Source organism: Podarcis melisellensis, assembly GCF_964234715.1.
Source record: "Podarcis melisellensis genome assembly, chromosome: 2".
Taxonomy (NCBI): Eukaryota; Metazoa; Chordata; class Lepidosauria; order Squamata; family Lacertidae; genus Podarcis; species Podarcis melisellensis.
In genome coordinates this window covers 80,783,016-80,808,677 of record NC_138529.1, presented here as the reverse complement: position 1 = coordinate 80,808,677, position 25,662 = coordinate 80,783,016, and the positions used below count along the sequence as shown (strand labels likewise).

The 25,662-nt window shown below is 40.9% G+C and overlaps 1 protein-coding gene across 10 annotated transcripts in view; it reads left to right on the top strand.

The window, feature by feature from the left end:
• Positions 1-25,662, top strand: part of ERC2 (ELKS/RAB6-interacting/CAST family member 2) — a 518,559-nt gene that overhangs the window by 174,091 nt on the left and 318,806 nt on the right. For all 10 annotated transcript variants that reach the window (XR_014165505.1, XR_014165506.1, XR_014165507.1 and 7 more), the window contains one exon: positions 17,516-17,683. Coding sequence is in view for 3 of the 10 variants with exons in the window: in XM_081899985.1 (XP_081756111.1) it covers positions 17,516-17,683 (168 nt within the window). In the remaining 7 variants the exon portion in view is untranslated. The remainder of the gene's footprint in view (positions 1-17,515; positions 17,684-25,662) is intronic.

Genomic DNA, 25,662 nt, shown 5'->3' with positions numbered 1-25,662 from the left:
TTATATTGTGCTTGCATGGTATGAAAAACACTGCAATTTTACTTTTTGTGAGGTAGTAACTCCAGGGGGGAAAGCAATTAGTTATTTTACCATCTGATTTTGCATCATACCAGTTGGAGAAAGATAACATGGACAATCCACTTTCTGTATTTTGAATTATTTAGGACCCACAATTGATTAACTGAATGCCTTCGCAGCCATTACACTGCTGAGAAATGACCTAATTAGGTAACCTTTACTCAAAATGGAGCTTTTAATTAAATAATGAGAACACCTCATTATAGTATCATATTTCTGTCAAATATAGAATTCAGGCTCAGAGTTTAAGTGAGCAGACGTAGGTTGCATAATGTGGGGCAGCCATATGTAAAATGCCGTACTGTACTAATTCAATAAGTTATCTAGTAACACATTGGTATTGGACAGAAGGTGAAAAAACAAAGTAGTATCGGTGAAACTCTTCCAAATTTCTCTCTTAGTTTCATCGGATGGCACTTTCAGATGGTTCATATTTTTAAACTAACTACTTCATTCTTTTCATTAATACCCAGCTTTCTTCCATCATGAAAGGTGGCATACACAAGGTTCTTAAATTTTCCAGTAAGTGTCTGGACCCACAACTGCCTAGAATCAGCATAGTTGCTGCATTATGTGCCTTCATACCATTCCTACTTCTCCCTCTCATGGTTGAAACCACTATGCAGTAAGTCCACTATGGAGTGGAGCCATTCTAATGCAGTGGATAGAGAGCTATGTTCTCAGTCACGGATCTTCCTCTCTTGCTGTAGCTTGTATGATTCTGCTCTTGCAGCAAGATCCTCCTTGATTAATCTCGTTTGATATTTTGTTGGGACAGCATAGGTATCACCCCCTTGAAGGGATATTCCTTTGCTCAGCCACAAGGGTTTTTGTTAACACCTGCATGGTGACCGCAACAAAAAGAGGCTTAAAGGGCAAAAAGAAGAAGTACCCCCCCCCAGGTATTATGTGTCAATCAAACCTCCTAACAGACCCTTCAATGTCGTATAGATCTCTTGATATACTACATCAGGGGTCAGCAAACTTTTTTCAGTAGGGGGGCGGTCCACTGTCCCTCAGACCTTGTGGGGGGCCAGACTATATTTCAGGACAAAAAATAAAAAATCCTATGCCCCACAAATAACCCAGAGATGCATTTTAAATAAAAGGACACATTCTACTCTTGTAAAAACACACTGATTCCTGGACCATCCGCTGGCTGGATTTAGAAGGCAATTGGGCTGGATCTGACCCCCGGGCCTTAGTTTGCCTACCCATGTACTACACATCCAGGAATCTGCATTACTCATTCATATGTTCACATTTCTGTGTAAAGGTTTTAGGATATAATAAACCACTTAGAGATTTTCTTGGAAATATGAAGTGGTATTATAAATAACCTAAATAAATGGATCAGGCCAGTGGTCTATCAAGTCCAACATCCTTTCCCCCCATTGGCCAAACATATGCCTGTGGGATGCTTGCAAATTGGACATGAGCACAACAGCAACCTGCTGACTTGCAACTCCCAGCAACTGGTCATCTGAAGCATAATGCTTTGACGGTGGAAGAGGATCATAGCCATTGTTGGGCCACGTACATGGCATGAAGGATGCATGTGGGGTGCAAGAAACCCAGGTTTGACATTTGCTGTACCTTCAGCAGCCAATTCTGAATCCCTGATAATAGTATCTATGATACATGTTGTTTTCATATAAAAACAATTGCTACATTAAGTATTCTGGGTTGTATCCAATGGTGGCATTAGGCAAGTGGGAGTCATACAAGGCTGGACATCTGACTTTCACTTATTCTCTATAAGCCATGACCCTGAAAACATAGTTCCTGAGGTTGGAATTGGTAGGGGAGATCCGTGAAAATAAATTGCCCTGCCTTCCTTGTATAAGCAGAAGTGCTCTTACTTGCCTAATGCCACCCTTTAATTTTTAAATGTACTCGTAAAAATATTGGCTGTACACCTTGAAAAAGTGTGATGTGTGAAGAAGGCCTTCTCAGCCTTACTCTTCGTTATCAGTTATGTAATAATTTCCTTTAAGAGAGAGAGAGAGAGAGAGAGAGAGAGAGAGAGACGAAAGCAGCAACAATTTACTTGGCCAGCACATCAAGAAGCTCTGACAGGCTCTGATGCTTCTTAGTTTTTTATCCTTTGCATCAGTAGTTTTCTTTTTAGGAATCTAGGCATGTATCTACTCATTATGTGTGTTGGTTCTGCAACACATTAGCAACAAAAGGTGCTGCTGATTGTGGGGAGTTTATGCAGGAAACGTTGGTAGCCAGCAATACATTCTATTGCTTCCTGTTATATGGAAAATTGGAATTGCTTTTTCAGTTTATAAACATAATGCTGACATCTATTTTAAAAGCTTACTATGATTTTGTAATATTTTCTGAAAGATTAGGACCTGGGAGTTTTGCCCAAAGTACAAAACTATCACCTTTCTTGCATGCATGCAGGAAAATTATGTACTTTTGTACTTTTTCCTGTATATATCTTATGGTCACACTAAGTCATCAGGTTTAGTTCTCAAAAAGCAGAGTATTTTTGGATGACTCTTTTCTTTGGCAATTTCCTGTTCTCCATTCATGTTTATCTTTGACAATTTTCACCTGTCAGTTCCCATTTCTTCAGGCCTGCTAGTTTGTTACGTTTATCAGTTGTGAAACTGAAGATCCAGCTGGCACATCTCAGCTGAGTGATTCACTTCTTTGGCTGCAAACATTTCTGATCTTTTGATAACCCTTGCTCACTTCTTCAGCTCACTTCTTTTGAGAACCTTTTGCTCAGGATAGCTTGCTGTCAGGTTTTTATAGCTGGCTGGCACCAGACGCTGCCTTTCCTTTGTATCTCGAGTTGGAAGCAGCTGTTTAGCTGTTATCAGTAGACAATATTGCCAGTGGCTGAGTTCATTTTGGGATAACTGTAGAGTATTGTACAAGGACCACAACATCACAAGAAGGCTAGCTTTAAAACGAAGCAGAAATAGAGATATGCACTGCTTATGTTCACTACAGGCGCAAGGATGTTTTCACCATCTGCCTGCAGTCGGCATCTGGGGAGCATCTTTGAAAGCGCTTTCAAATTTCTCCTATTTTTGTTGGATATTCTTGCTTGCAAAGCTGAGTGAAACATTTTAATTTGGCATAAAGACGGTTATTTGATGTGCTTGTCTCAAAAGGTAGAAGATAGTGGAGACTCTGTTTTCCCCTTGGCCAGTACAACAGTCCACTGATATTTGCAGTTGCTAGGACATGCTTTTGTCCCATAAACTTACAACCTCAGTCTCAATTTCATTCCCCCCTTAACCATTTTTTGTGTTAATTTATTACACTATATATTGTTAATCTTTATAAACAGTTCAGGGCAGAGTATATGTCATCAAGGATTGATTGGATGCTCTTGTGGGGGAAGGTTATTCAAGGCTCCCCAGTTCTCCCCAGTTAAAGCTGTTGCTTCTGGCAAGTAGAAGCTGCTTTCACTATACGCACACAAAAGCTCTCAAAACGCTGAAGGTTTTTTATAAGAACAATAAAACACTCTGGAAACTTAAAAAAAGCACTTGGGAGGTTTGTAGTCCTGTCCCCCCACCAGATTTACAAGACCAAGTTTATACTTTGGCACAAAACCCCCCAATATAACTGCACCATTTAGGAATCCAGCATTTTAAGAGTGCCAGGAACAGGTACGTAGTACTGTAAAATAGTGTAGTACCCAAGATGACCCTTGTGTACATGAATGTTTGGGAAATTAGATACAAATGATAATGTTTTATTGGGCAATGAAATACAGTCAAGAGTGTCTGTTTCCTTTCATCGTCAGCAGCTTCTACAATCCTGAGCCCTGACATTTGTTCCAGCATGTCCCTGAAATTAACATGATTGGGTGTGTGTTTAGACATTGCAAGTGATGGTCTGAATTGTCGTATCACATTGCTCTCATGCAAAATTCAGAGCTTCATCTCCAACTGTTTGCTGACCTCACTTTTGGCAGTGTCTTGGAACAGGGCTGAAGTCAATCCTGCGGTGCTGAGGATCTTTATTATATTCTCTGTGGGAAATGTATATGCTTACACATCAAGCTGGGAGTTGTGTTTTCATCAGTGCTTAACTGATTGCTGGCCAGCAGGGCAATGATGAAAGTGCTGAAGCCAAATGAGAGAGTGCCATCATTGCGTCCTATTTCCCCCGGATGCTGTTAGGATGGTAGCTGCTCATCTCATTCATGAGTTCCATAGCACTGCTACTAACTCTGGCTGTGCATAGCTAAAGTAGAGGCAGGTTTGTACCAGAGATTGTTGGCCGTGTTGGAATGAAACAAAAGCATAAACTCATTTGAAGGCCTGTCCTAATGCCACATGAATCAGTAACCTAAGAGCTATGTTATTCATCAGCTCAAAGACTGTTTCCTGGAATGCCCTTTTTCTTCTATTATACTACTTCCCCCAATCTTTCCCCATGAGGTGCAGTTGAGTGTTCTGACAGCCTCTTTCAAGATGATAAAATACAAAAAAAACACAGGCTCCAGTCACAAGGTTATGCCTGAGGGGGATAGCATAAACCCTACCATCAACTCTTGCATTGTTCTTACTCTTAGCTGGCTAACGTAGGCAGGGTTGTGCTGCTCCTGGGGAAAGACCAGTGGAGAGAATAGAAGCTGTGCTGGTACAGTGATTTCAAGATTAGTGCCCAAGAGTGGTCTCTCCCCAGCCCCCAGATTCCATTGTTAACTTTGGATCAAAAATATGGCCCCTAGATTGCCCCACATTACAGGATTAGACAAATATTTGGACTGGCTCCAGTTAGGAAAATTAAGGAAGGGTCCATGCTGGATGTGGGAAGGACGGATAAACTGACAATTTGGAGTGGCACATTTGGCTTCTGAGGAGCTATTGCACCAAAGTGGAACCCATATTAGCCAAGATAGCTAATAGAAATAGTACAATAAATTTGCATTTCTGCTTCTTCTTAACAAAGGAGTCATTAGTAGTAGTTATAATGGGAAGAGACCTTTGATATTTGATATTTGTAAAAATCAACAGGCTAGTAATATTTTCATTAAGGTTCCCGCTTTAGCTAGGTTCCTTTGCCTTAAATAATTACCTGCCACGAAGAAATGTTGGAGTTGAAGCTGTCCTCGTTGCCTGCCTGGAACAGTTTCACTGGCTAGTTTTCTGCTTGTTCCATTGCTGATCAAGGCAGAGGTTCTCAGGTGAAAAAAAGTTAGCAATTGTTTATGAAACCATCTCCTGATTTGAAAGGCTTCTTCTCTAATATTGTAACTTTGAAATTAAGCATGACTCTGCATCAGGTCTGCCATTCTGTGTAGAAAATTCTGCAAAAAATAATAATACTTGGGAACAGAAGTTGCCAACATAGTGCGTGGCTAGTCTTGACAATTTTTTACACTTATGCAACAATTGAAAATGGGGCTCTGATTACTAGTAAATTAGAAAGTGCTTTAGGATAGCTTGCCTATCCCTAATATGTCTGATGAAACAATGTTTTAGACTGAAGTTTGTGCTGTAGTGGGGGTGGGGATGTAGACTATTGACAATATTATTTGTTTGAATATTGCGACCACACAGAAATAAAGAGGCCAGGCACAAGATTGGGTGAACTGGGTCACATTTATTTACTTGAACACAGCAGGTCTGCAGTGGGAGACATTGGTGTAGGATACTGATTGATTGTGCAGAATGAACAGTAGGTAAACCAACCTTGCCAAGGCCTTCAGCCCCACCATTTCAGGTAAGTAAGGAGGCCTACCTGCTTCACCAGCCTTTTGGGGCCCTACAGCTCTGGACAGTTATTACAGGTTAGCTCCAAAGCAGCTCTCTACCATGCTGGAGAGTCCCATAGCCCCGAAGGCAAGTCTTCACCCTTAAAGGAATGTGCTCAGCAGACCATAACTACCTCATAACTTCCACAGCCCAGTGTGTCCAATTAACCTTTCTAAAGGTTTTCCCCTGCTAACTGAACCCACTACCAAATCTGTACAGAGTAGGCAAAAAACCCCACCTCCAAGGACAGTCATCTGATAGGCAAAAAATTCCTACCCTACCCTTCAGCTACGTTTTACTCACAGTAGACCCATTGAAATGAATGAACTTGACTAAGTTAGGTCAATTAATTGTGTAAAAGTTGAATGCCACTGTCATAAACGGTGTCCTGCAGTGACTTTACTGGAGGGTGCTCCAAAAACTGAATACGCCAAAGGTGAGGCGGTGTGGGCTTGTATGACCTCATATAACACAACCGTCCCTGGTCAGCACAGTGTGTGTCCACGTGTGAAGCCCAAACACCATTCCTCCCTTTTCCAAATGGCCACGAAGGCTGCTTGCTGCCCCAGTTGCTTCATGCATGGTGGCAGCAGGATTGCAGCATGAAGCAAACTAATTCAAATATCTTGTTCAAATTTTGCATAAGTAACATAAATTAGCTTATATTGTAGATGGAGACCGATACACCTAATTTTTAAATAGTGTGTGTGTGTGTGTGTGTGTGTGTGTAGAGGGAGAGAGAAAGAGAGAGAGAAATTTTGTTTGGTAATATACATTGTTTGATCCTGTGTGTGCTTACTAAGAAGTAAGTCCAACTGGGTTCAGCGGGATTTAATTCTAAGTAAGTGTTTATAGGATTTCAGTGTATCTTAACACAGCCTTAGGCAGAAGATGGCAGTGAATTCCATTTTTATTGGCACTTGCTTTTCTAAAAACAATCTGAAAAATTATTAGAGACAGAATGTTCAAAATATGAGAGCTTTTCCAGGATTGATGGTTTTTAAAATTGGTTTTGAGTATTTTGAATTTACAACTATCATTACATTGTGAAATAACATTGACTCATGAATGACCTGCTTCCTTTTGCTGTAATTCAAAGAAATATTATGACAGCTATAGTTTTATAGCAAACATAAAAAACAGTGAGGTAAGTTCAGTGAGGTAAAGCTGGTGTTGGAAGTTTTATTAAGAAAAAAATATTCAAGTATTAACACATGTTACTGTTCCCAGAGGTGGGTTTTTTTGAGGGGAGGGGGTCTAGAAGTAAATTAAACACTAAATTCTGGCTTTGGGGTTGTGGCTTAAATCCGTCTATTCTTAATAGTACAAAAAGCCAAAATGTAAATTTGAATACTTCAAATTTTTCAGTGCTCAATATGTTACTCTTAAAAATCAGAAGATATTTTGCTTTGCTTTTCTAGTGCTATATTGTATATTGAATGATGCAGAGAGTAAATTCTTCAGGTGGAATGTTGCAACGATCCATTGCCTCTTACTCAAAGTAAATTGCCCTTTTGCAATTTACTTCATAGTGTTTAAGATCAGGAGGTACCATATTAAAAAAAACAACAGAAATAGCACTTCTATATTAAAGATAAAATTACACCAAAATGCAATTTCTACTTCCCTAGCATGGAAACATATTATTAAAAATTGTTCTTGGCTGCAGCTCATGGCTAGCTAGGACAGAGCATAACCACAAACCATGTTTGGATGACACACTAAGTCAAATTGCAAGAGCTCCTTAGATGAAATGAAGAGACCTAAAATAATAAAAGTGCTGAGCAATAAGGGTTTTTTTAATTTTAAAAAAACCCTGTTAAAATACTTTGTATAATTTTATGTATAATATTTTATGTATATATGAGATGAATAGGGGCCCCATATATCCTAATTTACAGAGGACAGTCCTGTAAATGAAGGGAGTCCTTTGTTTGATGGGGCTGTCTGGCCCAACCAAGGGCAGCTGAAAGAACTGTAAGAAGAGAGAGCAGAAAGGGTCTGGAAGTTGCCCATCAACAGCCAACACCTGGAATGCAGACTGAGCAGGCACACCTCTGATCACAGGCTTCCTTCCTATGCTGAGATGCAATTGTATTTCCATTTAAATTATAGTATTTGCATCTGTACATATTAGCTTGCATACATAGCTTATGCAAATCTGTTTCTTCTTCTTTGCACACATTTTTTCCACTAAAGAACTGTGTTGCAGTGTTCAGAAATGTGCATGTTTTGGTGGACACCTACATTTTGATTTGGTTTGGGACGTGCAAATTGGGTGCATTCACATTAAAATGTGAGCCAAAGAAATTCCTCTGCTATCCTTTGATAAGATCAGGTGGGTACAGCAGTGCATTGACTTGAATCAACTTGCTATTTACCAGAGACACAATGAGTTCAGACTAAACAGCATGAGTAGCCTCTGGAGGTAAAGACTGGTTGGATCAACAGATTTATAGCTTCCTCTTCTAGCCAGCTGCTGAAGGGCCATTCTATATGAATTGTGGGATTTAGCCCAATGCAGTATTTTAGCGGGGGCTAAAATTTCCTAGTTTAACATATATACTAATGAAGTCTGAACTGGAAGAGACTGATCAAGAAAAAGACTTGGAAGCAAAGGCTTTTTTTTCCAGCTGGAACTTAGTTCCGGTACCTCTCAGGTGGGCACCATTGAGAACAAATCAGGCATTCATGGTGCGTTCCGACACCTCTTTTTCTTGAAAAATAGCACTGCTTGAGACCATGGTAGATAGTTTGATACAGATGTTGAGTCAGTATATGGCAGCTGTGAAAAAAATGGATTCCAAGTTAGGGGTCATTAGGATTGTTGTTGTTTAGTCGTGTCCGACTCTTCGTGACCCCATGGACCAGAGCACGCAAAGCACTCCTGTCTTCCACTGCCTCCCGCAGTTTGGTCATACTCATTCTGGTAGCTTTGAGAACACTGTCCAACCATCTCATCCTCTGTCATCCCCTTCTCCTTGTGCCCTCCATCTTTCCCAACATCAGGGTCTTTTCCAGGGAGTCTTCTCTTCTCATGAGGTGGCCCAAGTATTGGAGCCTCAGCTTCAGGATCTGTCCTTCCAGTGAGCACTCAGGGCTGATTTCCTTCAGAATGGATAGGTTTGATCTTCTTGCAGTCCATGGGACTTTCAAGCGTCATTTTGATAGGGATTGTAAATAAAACTGTCAGTATCATTGTGCTGTTATACGAATCTGTGTTGAAATTACACTTGAAATACTGTGTGTAGTTCTGGTCACCGCACCTCAAAAAGGATAATGCAGAACTGGGAAAAGTCTGGGAAAAGGAAATAGCAACCTTCCTATAAAGAAAAGTTACAACAGTTCAGGATTTATAGTTTAGGAAAAAAGGCAAATGGTGGGCATGATAGAGGTGTGTAAGATTACTCATGGTATGAAGAAAATGGACAGGGAAAACTCCCCCCCCCCTCATAATATTAGAACTCGGGGCTATATAATGAAGCTAAATGCTAGATAGTTCAGGGCAGACAGAACAAAGCATTTCTTTACACATCACATTTTTAAATTGCAGGTCCAGGCCACCCCCCCCTTTCAGATGAGCTACCAAATAAACGAGGCCACACAGTAGAAAGGGATCAAGTCAGGCCACAACTTTATTGACTACAGATGAAGTGATTTGGTATTTATTTCTGGTCCATCTGCCGGGAATGACATTAGGGTCGACCCGGCAGTGGGGATTCCTAAGACTTTCTTCAAATAGGGCGATCCCCACAGGGATGCTGCCTTTAGGAGCATTGAGGTCCAGCCCCTCGTCTGGGCTAATGGACAGAAGCAACTCCATCATGGATTCCTTTAATGGGACATCCTATTTGTGGAGGGGAAAGCGAGGGTACAACATCCTCCAACCAAGACTAAGGTTACTCAGTGCTTAAACCGCCAAAGTTGTGACAATTGCTACAAGGTAAGCAAAATCTCCAGGTCATAGCCAGTTCACCTGGTAGGCAAATTCCTACCTGTCCCCCCAAAATACAGCGACCACTGCAGCCATAGCAAGGTCAATTCAATGAGTAAATGCAAAATTACAGGAGTGGGTGTGTGGGATGATCTGACAAAGAAGAGCTGGGTGGTGGGGACTGCCGTAGGCTGATTTAAATCCCCCAGGAGTGGACCTGAGGGAAGTCTGATTGTTCCCCCAGGACCGCTCCTGGACGGCCCGGCCCTCCACGCCAGGCTGCCACTGGCCAATTCAGCAGACTGACATGAGGCAGGTTTTCAAGCCAGAAGCTCGTGCTCTGGCAAGGAACAGTCCCCAACACGCAGCTCTGCACCGTCAGGTGGGGTGGGGAAGCGCTGGCCACCCCACAATGCTGCCACATCGATAAAAGTGGGTAAGCGGACCTACAAAATTTACTCTCACAGGATATAGTGATGGCTACCAACTTGGGTTAAAAAAGGCTTAGACAAATTCAGGGAGAATAAAGCTATCGGGATCTGCTAGGTATGGTGACTATGTTATGCCCCCAGTATCAAAGGCAGTATGGCTCTGAATGCCAGTTGCTGGGAACTGCACATAGAGATAGTGCTGCTGCACTCAGGTTCTCCATGGAGGTGTCCCATGTGCATCTGGTTGGCCACTGCGAGAACAAAGTGCTGGACTAGATAGGGGCTTTGGCTTGATCCAGCAGGAGGACTCTTCTTTCTTATGTTCTTATAATAATAAGTGGATCTGTCGGTAAGTCGCTGCTAGTGATTCTTCTAATTTCAGTTGTGAAAACCAGTTTTCAATGCAACCTCAAAATATGATAAATAGTGGCACCATTAGAAATGCATCTCTTTAATCATCAACCATATGGCTGTACAGCGGGTGGCGCTGTGGTCTAAACCACTGAGCCTCTTGAGCTTGCCAACTGGAAGGTCAGCGGTTCGAATCCACGTGACGGGGTGAGTTCCCGTTGCTCTGTCAACCTAGCAGTTTGAAATAATACCAGTGCAAGAAGATAAATAGGTACCACTGTGGTGGGAAGGTAAACAGCGTTTTCGTGTGCTCTGGCACTCGTCATGGTGTCCTGTTGTGCCAGAAGTGGTTTAGCCATGTTGGCCACATGACCTGGAAAGCTGTCTGTGGACAAATACCAGCTCCCTTGGCGAGATGAGCACCACACCCCATAGTCGCCTTTGATTGGACTTAACTGTCCAGGGGTCCTTTACCTTTTTACATCTGACTAAGCCTGTGCGGTACCAAATATGTCTCTTTGTGTATGCTCTTGTGTGTATGTGTGTTTTACACACACATACACTTTTCAGTTCATACATGGTGTGGATTGAGAAATATAATTCCATGTGTCCTGTGAAACATTTTTCCTGAAATCATCTTCCTATTTCATTAGAATTCCTTATGGGAAATCAGCCTACTACTTATCATGTTTTATACATTTGATTTAAAGTTTACTTGTTTAGGCTATTGGAGATTAGCATTAGGCTGTTGGAGATTATCATTTCAAATTTGGTACAATTCCTCAATGAGCCATATTATACTAACAGTTTAGTAATTATCTGTTTAACTTGCAAATATTGAAATATAGGAATAGATTGGATATCTACTTCTTCATTGATTTATCTACAGCTTCTTAGTAGACCATATTGTAGTAGTCTCCTGAGTTCTATTAAGTCATACTCTTTCCAGATCTGAATATTCTCAATCCCCCCCCCCCAATTTCTTCATTACAGTAAATACCTGTATGCAGGGGAAATCCTGGACTTGTTTGCCTTTGTATATCTGCCAGATTTTGAATAAACTGCTTTACACAGGGGTTCACTCAGATGGCGTCCAGATCTTTTCTACTTGGTAACTTTCCCAAAAGAAATAGCAAAATCTTTCGAGAATTCTATAATAAGCTCTACACCTTTGACATCTCAGCAGACGAAAAGATCAAAGACAGGTTACGTTTCCTCACATCTTCAGTTAGGTTGAGTAAAGGAATTGAAGAATAAGAAGGTCCTAGATGTGCATAGAATTTCAGGGGAACATGAGAATATATATTTTAAATTCTTTATGCTTGTTTTTGTTAAGCATGTTGAACGAAGTAATGTACAATAAAAGCATACCTTTCCAAGATCTTGGGAAATAGCAGAAATTATTGTTGTTCATAAACAAGGGAAAGATTTATTAAGCTAGTTACCCTCCTTTACCAGGATTTTAAGATATGGACTATCATCTAGACCGAAAGATGAAACAAGATATTAGGCAGATATATTGTTAAAGATTTATTGAAGGTATAAAATTCCATACACATACCTATTGATCTAAGCTATTTAATATACTCCATTTAGAATCAGAACGCCTACATGGAGCTTTACTTTGGATGTGGAAAAAGCAGTCGATCATATGAAGTGGAACTATCTGTTTCAAGTATTATATACATTTGATCTAGGGGGAGAGTTTGTTGCATGTATCAAAATGATATATGCAAAACCCATGGCTTATGATTTGGTAAAAAGAGCAACTCTGAAACTTTTAATTGTCTTGGAAGTACTCCACTATCCCCACTATTGTTTGCCATAGCAATACAGACCCTAGGATGAGGTTATCTGAATGAGTTTTCATTAAAGGGGTGAAAAATGGGGAAGGAAAAGATTGGTTCTATGAGACTCTGCGGAAACTTTAAGGAATTTAGTAGAACTATTCAAAATGGCTCTTCCCTTCTTTTGGAAACAATGGGAGGTATGTTTTAGGATTAGACCTGTTCCTGAACTGGTCAAAATCTGTGCCTAGTCTTCCAATTAATAGTCCTAACAGTCCCCTTTTCAGCTCTGCTGACGTCAGAGCTCTGACATTGATTGGGCCAGAGGATAAGAGGTTTCTGAAGTGGCAATAAGGGAGCAATCTGACACCAGATCTCTCTCTCTCTCTCTGATGTACATTCATTATTCATCATTCATCATTGTATTTGTATGCTTTCTATAGTTAAAACCATGCTCAGGGCGGCTTACAACATTAAAAAATACATCATTACAAACTTAACAGAAATAATCATAAACATATCAAAAAGTATACAACCAAATTGAACTATTTCAACATAAATCATAATAAGATATAAAAATAAAGATGCAAAAAATTAGTATCAGTAATAGCAACAATCTTTGGCGATCACTTGTAGCCGAGTAAGATTGGCTTTCATAAACATGGTTTTAACAATGAGTCTGTAAGTGACTGTGGAGGCCAATTTTGGATCCATACGTCCTTCCACAGTGGGGACATTGGTTCCCGGGCGGGAGTTGATCACTGTGTGGATATAGCAACAATGCCACCCCACAAACTCCCTAAACATCACCTCAGTAGCCTCAGCTTTTGTAGCTGGAGTCAGTCAGGAACTCCGCCCTCCCAGTTCAGGAGAAAAAAGGCATGCAAGGCCTTCTAGGAATCGCAGACAAGATGGTTTCTGATGTAGGAGCACTCTCTCTCTTTCTGACTATCCGGGAGCAATAAAAAAGCCTATCATTTTTGCTTAAAATCAACCTTGGCACAAGATGGATTGGGGTTTCTTTTTAAGTATGATGTATGATTACCTGTCTTTTCTCCCATCCTTAACTAATAGCAGCTTGAGGAGAAAATTTAATTTCCTAAAAAAACAAAAACAAAAATCTGTATAGAAATTCTTAATTTGAATGAGGATTAAAAACTTGCATTTCTTTAAAAGCGTGAGTTTTAAAGCTTGCTTTTTGAGCCAAGAACTGTGCCAGAGCTTTTGGAAAGTGTGAAAGCTGGTGGATAACTGAGTTCCACCCTGCACATTAGTCCAGAAGGTGTGGATCGGTTCAGTTCATAACTGGAATGTACCAAGATCAAATTCCTCATGCATTCTTATTCTCTCCTTGTGCGTTAAATAGGCAAGAATTCTAAAAGAAGAAGCCAATGCGCCAAACAGCTTTTCCATACAGTACTTAACTTTTATTTTGTGTGAAAAGTGTGCCAGGTGCTTTTCGTAACCTACTGCATTGAATTCTTCTTGTGCGTCTTACTGAAATATGTGTGATTCTTTCTTTTTTTAAAAAAAGAAGGAGGAAACTAACAATATTATTGCATCGAGCTTTAGCAAAGTGAAGAATGTCACTCTGAGCCGCTTTTCAGTTGACACATCTGCATGGCCAGTGATGAATTAAGAAATGACGTAATGCTTGCTTAGTACATAGCTGATGCCCATATTGGAAGTGGATGGATACAGTTCAGGCAAAGGGAGTTTGGTTGCTGGGAAAGCCATTCCCTCTACCCCACTCCATTATTGCCTAAAGCTGCAAGGGAAATTGCAGGCAGGGAGAACAACCAGCATTCCACATCTCATATGTCCCTTGAAGAACATGTCTGCACGCACAAGACCACACACCAGAGTGTGTGTGCAGACTAGTTGTTCCCTAGTGGTATTGCCATACTCATCGCTCTGCCTGTTTTCAACCAGGACGACTCATGCTCCGTAGTGTTTTAGGAAGGCAGCTGTGCAACAGAGCTAGTACTGCTTACAGGTGGGAAAATAAAGCAAGCAAATGCTGGACTATAGCTGGGGGAATGTGTGCTTAAAAATCAACTGCTGCTCCAACTTCAGTCCCATTTGGGCTTGCAGGCAGTAAAGAGAAGTGGGCCTTCCTTCCCATGAGAGAAGATAGGAAGATTTGGATACCTTTAGCAATGGTGTATTAGTGGGGGGAGGAGGGGACGCGGGTGGCGCTGTGGGTTAAACCGCAGAGCCTAGGACTTGTCAATCAGAAGGTCGGCGGTTCGAATCCCCGTGACAGGGTGAGCTCCTGTTGCTTGGTCCCTGCTCCTGCCAACCTAGCAGTTCGAAAGCACATCAAATGCAAATAGATAAATAGGTACCGCTCCGGCGGGAAGGTAAACAGCGTTTCTGTGCGCTGCTCTGGTTCGCCAGAAGCGGCTTAGTCATGCTGGCCACATGACCCGGAAGCTGTACGCCGGCTCCCTCGGCCAATAAAGCGAGATGAGCACCGCAACCCCAGAGTCGGCCACGACTGGACCTAATGGTCAGGGGTGCCTTTACCTTTACCTTTTATCAGTGAAAAAATGCTCAATAATATAAAAACTTAACAAATTTGAGGTTTTTAATAATAGTTATAAGATGGATCTCATCAAAAGATGGTAGCCTTAATGGCTAAATCTAGCGTGCTTAGAATACAAACAGTTTTAACCCCCAAGTGATAGTATTCAAAAATAATGAGAAATTAGGACTTATTTTACTGTCATGGTTATTCTCTGAATACCAGAACATGTAGCTGGCATGAATAAGATCACTTCGGCCTGAACATTTGCTGTCTTCTAGCACACTTTTTTTAGCTTGCTGTATGGTATTTCCAGGCTGAGTCTGCAGACAGGTGCCTGTTTCTAGAAGCTTTGATGGGCTGCAGAGAAGGGATGTTTGCCATTCCTGCCACCTCCTGCCTTGTTGGACTCGTACCCACTCTGCTCTTGTATCTCCTGTGGAGCAAAACTCAAATCCTTCTCATTGCGGAGCTTTGAAAGTGACAGATACCAGCCAGTTTGCTTCTAGGTCCAATTCAGAGTGCTTGTTTTGACCTTTATAGTCCTAAATAACTCGGGATCTTGATTATCTTAGGCAGTAAGTTTACCCCCATGCAGACCCTCCCTGCAGGATTTAAGATCTTTTCCAGCAGTCCTGCTCCAGGCTCCATCTTATGTAATGACCGGATTAGGCTCTACTGGGAGCCATGCCTTCTCTGTGGTCATCTCACACTCTGCCTTGTTGTTTTTTTGGAAATCTCTGTGTTCTTTTCTTTCATATTTTTATTTTGGATGCCATTTCTCCCTAGTTCTGTGGACTGTGGTGATTCTCCTGCTGTCTTGTTGATTGATTGACTTGATTTTTTTTTATTTGAATGCTCTTTTTACTGCTTTACTGTGAAATTATATGAATAGTATTGTAAAATCATTTAAATAAAAATAAATAAAATATTTTCTGGTTGAGATCTGGTAACCGTGCTTGGAAATCTCTGTGAAGTGCTACCCTACAAAGAAGAGGGAAAGGAGAAATATATGAGGCTTTTCCCAGCACACAGTCACCCTGATGGGCAATTGAAAATATATATTTTTAAAAGCCTTTGAAAGTTGGGTTTTTGTTCTTTTGTACAAGAACTATTAAAATAAATGGTCTTATATTTATAGGTGGCACATATCAATTTTCTAATATTGTTTCATATGAACACTTGCCTGTTCTCATAATAATGAAGCATTAATTTTTATTCACAGATGATGCTGATGATATTCTTATCCAGAATCATGTAATAAAAAGAAAATATCTAAATGTCATTGAACTCAGTGTACATCTCTCCCCCAGTGTATGAGGAAATGAACTCAACCATTTCAAGAACAGGAAGAAACATGCATCATGAGATCTAATAGATCATCCAAATTAGTCCCAAATTGACTTTCAGAAATAGATTTGGAGAGCTTTTTGTTCAGAGCAAGTTTAGCATCACAAAACTCAGAACGGAACATGGAATAAATAAGGCTTCACACATCTCCTCCATCCCTTGAAATATGCTGCTTTCAAACCAATAAGCAATAATTAATGTGATTGTGCTTTTCTGTGTTTTAAAAGATCAAGGTAGTATTAATATGTAGTTAGGACAGCTGTGGCATGTGCAATCGGGGTGCTGCAATAGTGCTGCCCTCCTAGCTGCAGAAATGTTGACACTTAACAGGACTGGGAAGGGGCAGGGTGAGACCTGGTGATTGTTTCACTGTTGCCCCTGCACAATCATTGCAACCGAGAGAGCAGTGATATAGTTACACCCACCTCACATATTGCAGTTGAGTTAGAGTGTTGGACTAGGGTTTAAATCCCCACTTCGTCTAAAAGCTCACTGGGTGATCTTGGGAGAACTGCACTGCAAAATTCAGAGAAGTGTGAATTTTGAAGGATGCCTATTGTCAGGGAACTGCCATCGGTTCAGAGGCGAGAAATAGAAGGGCAGTTGTGTTACAGGGAGCCTCCAAAAATCTTGCAAAGCAGTTCCTCTTCCGGGGAGGAGGAAAACCCCACCTCCAGTGGGGAAGAGGTGCAAGGACCAGAGGATGCTGGTGGGTGCTTTAACACCGCTCCTGAGCAAGCCGGACAGGAGGGAAACACACTCTTGCCATCGCCCATCCTGCGCAGTAGCTTAGGGCACAAAGAGGGAAGGAGAAGGTTGGGGGTAACTAAACTCTTATGTTGGGGGAGGTCCAACAAAAGACCATTCCTGGATTCTGCTAGCGATTGAGCCAGACATGAGCTTTGGGGCTCTTCACTGTAAATAGTTTGCACCTAAATAAAGCTCTGTAAAACACAGGTTGGAGTTCTGCCTGGTTACTCTCGAGCAACTGCAACAGCCACCTGACACCTATGTTCAGTTTATGTATTGTTCAGACAAGTGTGTATTAGGCAGGTTTGCCTTTAAAGGAGCAGTCAATTGCATTTCTCCCTCATCCCTATGCCCTCCCAAACATGATTTGCACATTTTTTTCCAATAAAAAAAACACAGAGAACTACAGGATTAGGATGGTAAGTGCTCAACAACCTGTAACACTGTATGGAAACCATAGCCTAAAATGTGTCTTATAAATATTTTAAACAAACAAACACAACTTAATCACAATATAATGGCATTTTTAAAATCTATTAACACTCCCACATGTTCATATTTTATTATAGGTTGATGCCTTGAGATTACGTTTAGAAGAAAAAGAAAGTTTTCTTAATAAAAAAACCAAACAACTGCAAGACCTCACAGAAGAAAAGGGAACTCTGGCTGGAGAAATTCGAGATATGAAAGACATGTTAGAAGTCAAAGAAAGAAAAATCAATGTTCTGCAAAAAAAGGTAAGTGGCCTGACAAGGCCCATTAGGCAATCAAAGAAATATTTTTGATGGAGATGACAAGATCAGGGGGAAAGTAAGTGGAAGCATGGGAAGGCGAAAGTTAAAATGCAGTGACCACAATAAAAAAAAACAAAATTTTGGAAATGAGAATGGAGAGAATCTACATTTTTATAGACTGATTTCCCCTCTTACTTTTTCTTTGTAGTTCACCCATACTTCTTACACTTGCATGTTTGGAGGGAAGTTGCCATCAAATCTACGACCTCAGATTGTCTTATAAGTCATTGCAGTTCTTTTGAGTTCATCTTTCTCCCAAATGAAAGTTTTCCCAAAACAGTCTGTTGCTTCAGTTTGGTGACAGTACCTCTTCTGCTTTTATTAGCAACGCAGTTCAGAAGAAAGATGAAGATTTGCCCCCTTCCACCCCCCACCCCAAATATTTTTCTGCTTCTGCAACCATTGTGGTGCCTTTGAGCATGTGGTGTATCCTGTTGTTTCTTAATAGCTCCATTTTGACTACAACATAATCATTATAATTTAACAATTCAATTTGCTATTCGTTTAACAATTTAGTTTCACAGTTGAATTTCTATAATACAAAATGCATAATAAAAACAAACAAACCAATAACCTCCCTCCCACAAACACACGTAAAGAGCCACAGAATGTTAATTATTCTGGTTGAAGAGAAAGGTTTTCGCCTGGTGCCTAAAGGTATGTAATGAAGGCACCAGAGGAACCTCCATGGGGAGAGCATTCCACAAATGGAGAGCAGAAAAGGCCCATTCTCTTGTTGCCACCCTCCTCTCGTGGAGGAGGCACATGAAGAAGGGCCTCAGTTTATGAAAGCAGAGTCTGGGTTGGTTCACATGGGGGGAGACGGTCCTTGAGGTATTGTGGTCCTGAGCCGTTTAAGGATTTATGGGTTAAAACCAGCACTTTGAATTGGGCCAGGAAACTACCGTAATTGGCAGCCAGTGCAGTAGGACCAGGGTCAGTTTAATATGCTCAAACTCTCTTGCCCAAGTGAGCAACCTGATCACCGAATTCTGTGCCAGCTGAAGTTTCCAAACCATCTTCAGAGGAAGACCCTACTAGAGAACAAATAGAGTCCCACTTCCATGTTATTAATTTGTCTCAAACTGAAATCCAGCATATTCTTGTGTGTGTTTTCTATGATCAAGAAATTGTTGGGAAATGCATTACTCAAACAAATTATAGGTGTATATGTTTAAGATGAGAGGCTAAAACTTGCTTACTTTTCAGGAAAGATTTTCATAATAGCACACACAAGTGACTTTTTTTTTTACTCACGTGTTCAAACAGATGTTCCCTGCAAATCTAGTGCTTTAAATGGTATAGTAAGAATAAAAGATCAGAAAAAATGTTATTTGGAGGGAAAACTCCCAGGTTATGACTATAGTTTCCTATGTGGCCTTCAGGAGTACATGATTTATTTTCAACAGATGGTGTGATAAATTCATTCACAGATGATTTATCTGAAGAAAGTTTTAACTGAAACATTATCCTCTTTCTCCTCCAATTGTTTAAGTAAATTCATATCATTATACTATAAAGAAAACGTTCACTGTTTATTTTCCTTAGGTCTAGTGTGCAGTCCCCAAGTTAGACATTCAGTAGTTTTCCATTTAAAACTGCAGTCTTCTTTCTCTTTTTTTAAAAAAGCAGCATTAAAAAATTGGTCTCCTTACTGAGTCCATGAGCATTTAGACTGATTATAGAACATGCCTTCCTTTTTAAAAGCTGTTTCCTCTTGGCTTTATCCAGAGAGCTGTCTCTCCCTTCCCCCAGCACCCAGTAAATTATGCTGTCCTTCGTAATTTCATATAGTGGCACAGAGGCTTCCTTGTCTATTTAATGTTATGACATGCATTTTTTTGAAAATCTGCTGTATCCCACAGTCCTGATCATAGAAGGACTTCTGTGGCCTACTGTGCCATTTTTGGAGATGCTGAAGATAATTTCTTGCCTTAACCTTCTGATGAACCCTTCCAAATTCTGATAACAACTGACTTTGGCAAGTCTCTCTCTCAATTTTTATCCCCCTAAACCAAGGGCCATAGGTCAGTGGTGGAACACCTGCTTTGCTGAAGAACAGCCTACGATCTCCAGTTAAAAGATCGGGGAGCAGATAATGGGGAGGACCTTTCCACCTGAGAATTTGGGAAAGCTACTGCCAATCAAAGGGATGCGGGTGGCGCTATGGTCTAAACCACTGAGCCTCTTGGGCTTTTTGATCAGAAGGTCAGCGGATCGAATCCCTGCAATGGGGTGAGCTCCTGTTGCTCGGTCCCAGCTCCTGCCAACCTAGCAGTTTGAAAGCACGCCCCAAAAGTGCTAGTAGATAAATAGGTACTGCTCCGGTGTGAAGGAAAATGGTGTTTCTGTGTGTTGTTCTGGTTTCGGTGTTCCGTTGCGCCAGAAGCAGCTTAGTCATTCTGGCCACATGACACGGGAAAACTGTCTGCGGACAAATGCCGGCTTCCTTGGCCTGTAAAGCGAGATGAGCGCCACCACCCCAGAGTCGTCTGCAACTGGACTTAACTGTCAGTGGTCATTTACCATTTTTTGTTGTTGTTTTTTTACTGCCAATCAGAGTTGATGATGTTGGACTAGATGGGCTAGTGGCCTCCCTGGTGCGTTCATGTGCATCATCGTCTTTAACACCCCCCCCCGAAAACCATGGGTTTATCTTACTAGGTTTCCCCCCTCATTATTTCTTTCCAACTTTTAACCTTCTTTCTTTATATGCTTCTGTTGATGCCATGGTCTCATGTAGCACCTTTCTGAATGCTTCCTTTCTCCCAGTTGGGTAGAGATCGAGCAGGATTGCTTCAAAACAGAAGGAAAAATCTCTGTCCAGTACTAAAGAGGGCTTCCAAGACAGTTTTGACCACAGAGTCATTAATGCCCACAGAGGCCTATCCCCTGTAATGAACAGGAGGCTATCTATCTCAGTTTTCTCTACACTGATTTGCAGCAGCCTTCCAGGATTTCAGACAGTATTCTTTCCCAACTCTACCTGGAAATGCCAGAGATTGAACTGTCAATGCTACAGGTGAAGGATGGAATGTACAATTCTTAGATGGCTTCCCTCCCTTGACTGTGTTGCCTCTGAATAGTATGTTAATATCAGAAGTGCAGTTTAATATTCCTTACAGGCGCTTTGGCATCAGCATTTAGTGCTATGACAAACTGGACGTGCGGATTACATGTTTGTGTACAATCTGGCTGCTCTTTCACCTTATGTGTACCAGTTTAGCATGGAAAAGTATCATTGCCAGTTGTTGTACCTTTTGTGCTTGCAAACAAGGGAATCTTCTGAAACTTTTTATGATGAGCTTTCTTTGTGTGGGACCCACTTGCTCTGTTGACCCACTCACAGTGTTGCCTGTCTCAATACGTAAGTATTGCCTGTCTCAATACTTCCCCAGAGCCCCCTGCCAAAACTCAGGAATAATTCTCAAAGGAAGAATTTCCAAAGCTGATAACTATAGAAGTTTCTTAACATTCCTTGATTCATTTTGCCTTTGCGGATTTATGGAGACTATCGCCTTAGTTTTGCCACTGTGTTTTGAAATGAATTTGTACGCAAACATGAATGAAAGTGGAGGATGTTGCTATTAGGCTTTTTTTGAGCATAAGAAATTTGGGGAAATAGCTGGAGGCAGACTTTTGTTTTGTTTTGTAGAGGATAGGAATGTGATAATAAAAAAGGGATTAAAATAGTACTCACTTTCACCTACAAAGCTTTCCACATTAAATTATTATGGTTCCCATACTTAATGGCTAGAGGCTCATAACTAATGAAGTGCTATATGACATATTGCCCTAACCTACAAGCCAATTAGAGTTAGCAGTAGGTGTCATAAAACCATAGCTGTAATGTAATGTTTGGAATTGGAATGCTTGGACTGAGCCTTGTATGCTTGGTAGGTACTGCCCTGCTTGGATTAAAACTGAAGGTATGTGGCCCAGAGTCAGTTAGTAAAATTCTATGCCAGAACAACATGTAGTTCTTAAACGTGGATTAAACTGTCAAACAATTTACAGCAGTGTTAACTTGGGCTTGAGTGCCGCTGAGCAATCTTCATTCTGTGTCATTACCACCCACTGTAAAAAGAGGTGACTTTTGCAAAAAACGACAACCCCAAAACAAAATTAAACTGTCGGGAGCTCTGATTAGAGCAGGGTCCCTGTGTTTACTTTTGACTTGGAAAAGTCATCATGAGATTATTCTAGCTCGTCATTCATGTCAGAGGACAAATCGTTCTTGCGAGTGCACCCCCATGTGGTAACAGCTGGTATTTACCATGCCAAGTGAAAGTCTAAGCCTGTGTGCAGACTTCGGCCTTTGAAACACTGTGGTTGGGGTTTTTCTAAAAGCCATTGCCTTGCAAGTGTCCACACCTGCAAGCTATGCAGGTAGCATGAGCAGTTGTTAAATTATTGTCATCTGTACATGCAGAGATACGTCCTCTGTGGCTAGTGCTCATTTGTTCCTTTGCTCACACCTTTCTAAATGCCCTCTGTGCTCCCCACACCCTGCTGCAAGCTTACGGATATACCGGAATCTGGGCTGCATCCAAACTAATGCTGACACAGAGTAGACCAATCGAAATTCATGGTCCTGGGTTAGGTGTATGTACAGTGGCACCTTGGTTTACAAACCTAATCTGTTCTGGAAGTCCGTTCTTAAACCAAAGCGTTCTAAAACCAAGGCGTGCTTTCCCATAGCAGCGGGGGACTCAGTTTACAAATGGAACACACTCAACATGTTATATAACTGTTATATCTGATCCCTGTATATAACTGTTATATCTGATCCCTGTTCTACCAGTTAATTCCACTGGGGTTGTTGAGGATTCTTACAAGGCAACAAACAAGATGTACAAATTGGGTACACCTCAAATCTCTTGGACTGCCACCATAAGCAAGCAATGATTGCAACATGAAGTTGATAATAACTTTGGGATTTTGATAAATTTAGTGGGATTAAATAATAATAATAATAATAATAATAATAATAATAATAATAATAATATGCTATGGCAGAAACCAGTGCCTTTCCTATTGTGTTTAAATAAAGGAGAGAAAGAGATCACGGTGGTTGTTTCCACCCACCCTTTTAAAGAGCAAAACATTAGTGAAACTTATTCAACTTCCAAATATTGAAATATTCGTATTCTGATATATTGTGTGTGGGGGGGGGGGACTTCTCATTTGAGATTAAGTTCGCACAAAGCCTTAGACTTTAACCTGCCATGGTAAATACCAGCATTTGAGAGTGCTGAAAAGTGATGTTTTGACATTTTTTCCAAGCATATATTTTTTTTATGGCCTTTTGCTCATCTTTCTGCTTATTTTCGGCTCTCTTTAAAATTTAACTTGCCAATTTAATTTCCCACTTAATTTGACTGGCTGTGGTGACACATCCTGTTCTGTCAGTAGTGTAGCAAAGCTAGGTCTGATGATGATGATGTCATAGGCTCCCATAAACAAAATCACACTTGGTGCCATAATAAGCAGTTAAATGGCAATAGGAGGCAGGGTCCTGAGCGAACTAAAGGGCACTGAATAGCATTGAAGGAAGAGTGAGTGAGATCAGGGGTGGCCCGTGGAATTGCTGCCTCCTGCCTCCTCCTCCTCTCGCTGCCAGTGCACCTCACCCCTACCACTTCCACTGTGCCCCGGCTCTTGCCAAACTGGACTTGGGGTTTCCCCCCAAGCATTACCACTCAGCTTTTCCTCTGGACAGGGAAGCCGATTGGCATTGTGGCACACAGGAATCGCACGACAGAAAACCCTCTCACTGGCGGGGGGGTGGGCGGAGGGTGGAGCACCATCTCTTGCACTTCTGCCACCTTAGGTGAGCGCTTCACCCTGCCTCATGGTCAGGTCGGCTCTGGGTTAGATGAATATATTTCTGGTAAATCAGCAGCATTAAATATGCTAATTTTGAAGCACTCACTAATGTCAAAGTTAGTGAATTTAACTACTGCCCTAACAAGATCTGCACCTTCATTGACCTTTACAGCTGTGGACACATCAAGTACATGTAACACCTTGTCTTGTTTTGCATAAGCAGGAGCTGTTTTGAGTTGAGGGAAGGATAAAATAAATTCCTTTTCAAGCACAAGAAGATTGATGTGAAGACAAAATGTATGTTTGATATAGTAAACTTAAAATGGATATTTCAGTCTGTATTTAACTATTCAGTTGAAGTATGGTATGACCTGATTACTTCTTTGAAACCTATCTAATGTAAAATCATAAATAATTTTAGGTTTCTTGATTATGGCATATGATGTGATAGTTCATAACTGTCATCTCACTTGTCAGACATTAACGCGTGCTCCCAGCAACCCTTTCTCTGTGACATTTTGGTGCTCGCAAGTTCAGTACAGTGGTACCTCGGGTTACAGATGCTTCAGGTTACATACGCTTCAGGTTACAGACTCTGCTAACCCAGAAATAGTACCTCAGGTTAAGAACTTTGCTTCAGCATGAGAACAGAAATCATGCTCCGGCGGTGCAGCAGCAGTAAGAGGCCCCATTAGCTAAAGTGGTGCTTCAGGTTAAGAACAGTTTCAGGTTAAGAACAGGCCTCCAGAATGAATTAAGTACTCAACCTGAGGTACCACTGTACTGTCTAAGCCGTTTTAAAATACAGGGTGAGATGTGACTGAAGCCAGGGTGAGATGTGACTGTTGAAGGTCCATTGATTTGGTGGGTTTACTCTTGAATATGACTTGGGCTGCAATCTTACCCCCACTTACCTGGGAGTAAGGTGTGTATGTGTGTATAAAACATTTTATGTACACTACTTAGAAATTCTGAATCTTAAGCAGTACAGTATATAAATACAGTACCTGAAGTAAATAGTCCCAAAGGACTTACAGCATGAGCCAAACCATATCCTCTCAAAAATAGGCTGAATATCACCTGTTTGAAATCTTATGAATGAAAATTTGAATTCATGTTGAGACGTTTTATCACCTGCAATAGAGATAGGAAATGGACTACTCATTTCATTACAGCAGCACCTCTCTGGTGTGTCAAAAAGAGAATGATCTTAGCTCACGTACTAGAGATCCTTTAGCCAGAAATAACAGAGAATGAAAACCTACAGGTAAAAAGAAATGGCAGCTTCAAAATATATAGTGGATCTATTGTGTGGGTGTTGAGGTGTGTGTACAAAATGCGTCTCATAGTTAAGTTATGGCAAAGGGTAGGTGGAATAGAATCTTAGTTTTCAATGTGTTTTCGAGGTTTTTTATTGTTGTTTGACTACCTGGGCTCCTTCGAAAGGCATAGCGGGATAGAAATTTAATAAATGAATTATTGAATAGATATGTATATCTCAGAAAGGAGAATTCTGGCAAGATAAAGTGTAAAGTAGGAGAGTGTGCCTTATTTGTTCTAAAGTTGTAGATGACTATTGGATAGGGGACTCATTGTGCAAGATGCACTGATACAGCTACAGCAGCAGTGATGCAGACCAGTCAGTGCTATACCAAATTTTAGCCTAGTAGGTTGTAATGTACCAGCTTTGTGAGCTTTATTTACTGGGGCTTGTATTTATAAATTGCTTCCAGTTTTCCCCCCATTTGTGCCCCTTCTTTGCTCAAGTCAGTATTGTGCTTTATAACAGCCTGGGCTGCTCACAGGGGCACAACTGGTAAGGTCCATTACCACACATTTCAAATATAACTGCAGTAGCTGTGTTTTGCTATATAAGCCCAGAAATATATTTATATTTAAAATAAGTTTTATTGAAGGAATTGGATTTTCATTCTTGCCAAAACTTGTCGCGATTACCTTCTGCATTTATCTATGTTTGTTCATCCATTTTAAATTGATTAATTAATTCAATACTTTACACACCACCTTTCCAGTGGTAATGGATGTTCAAGGCGGATTACAGTAACAATATTAACAGCTGAAAGGCAAACAAC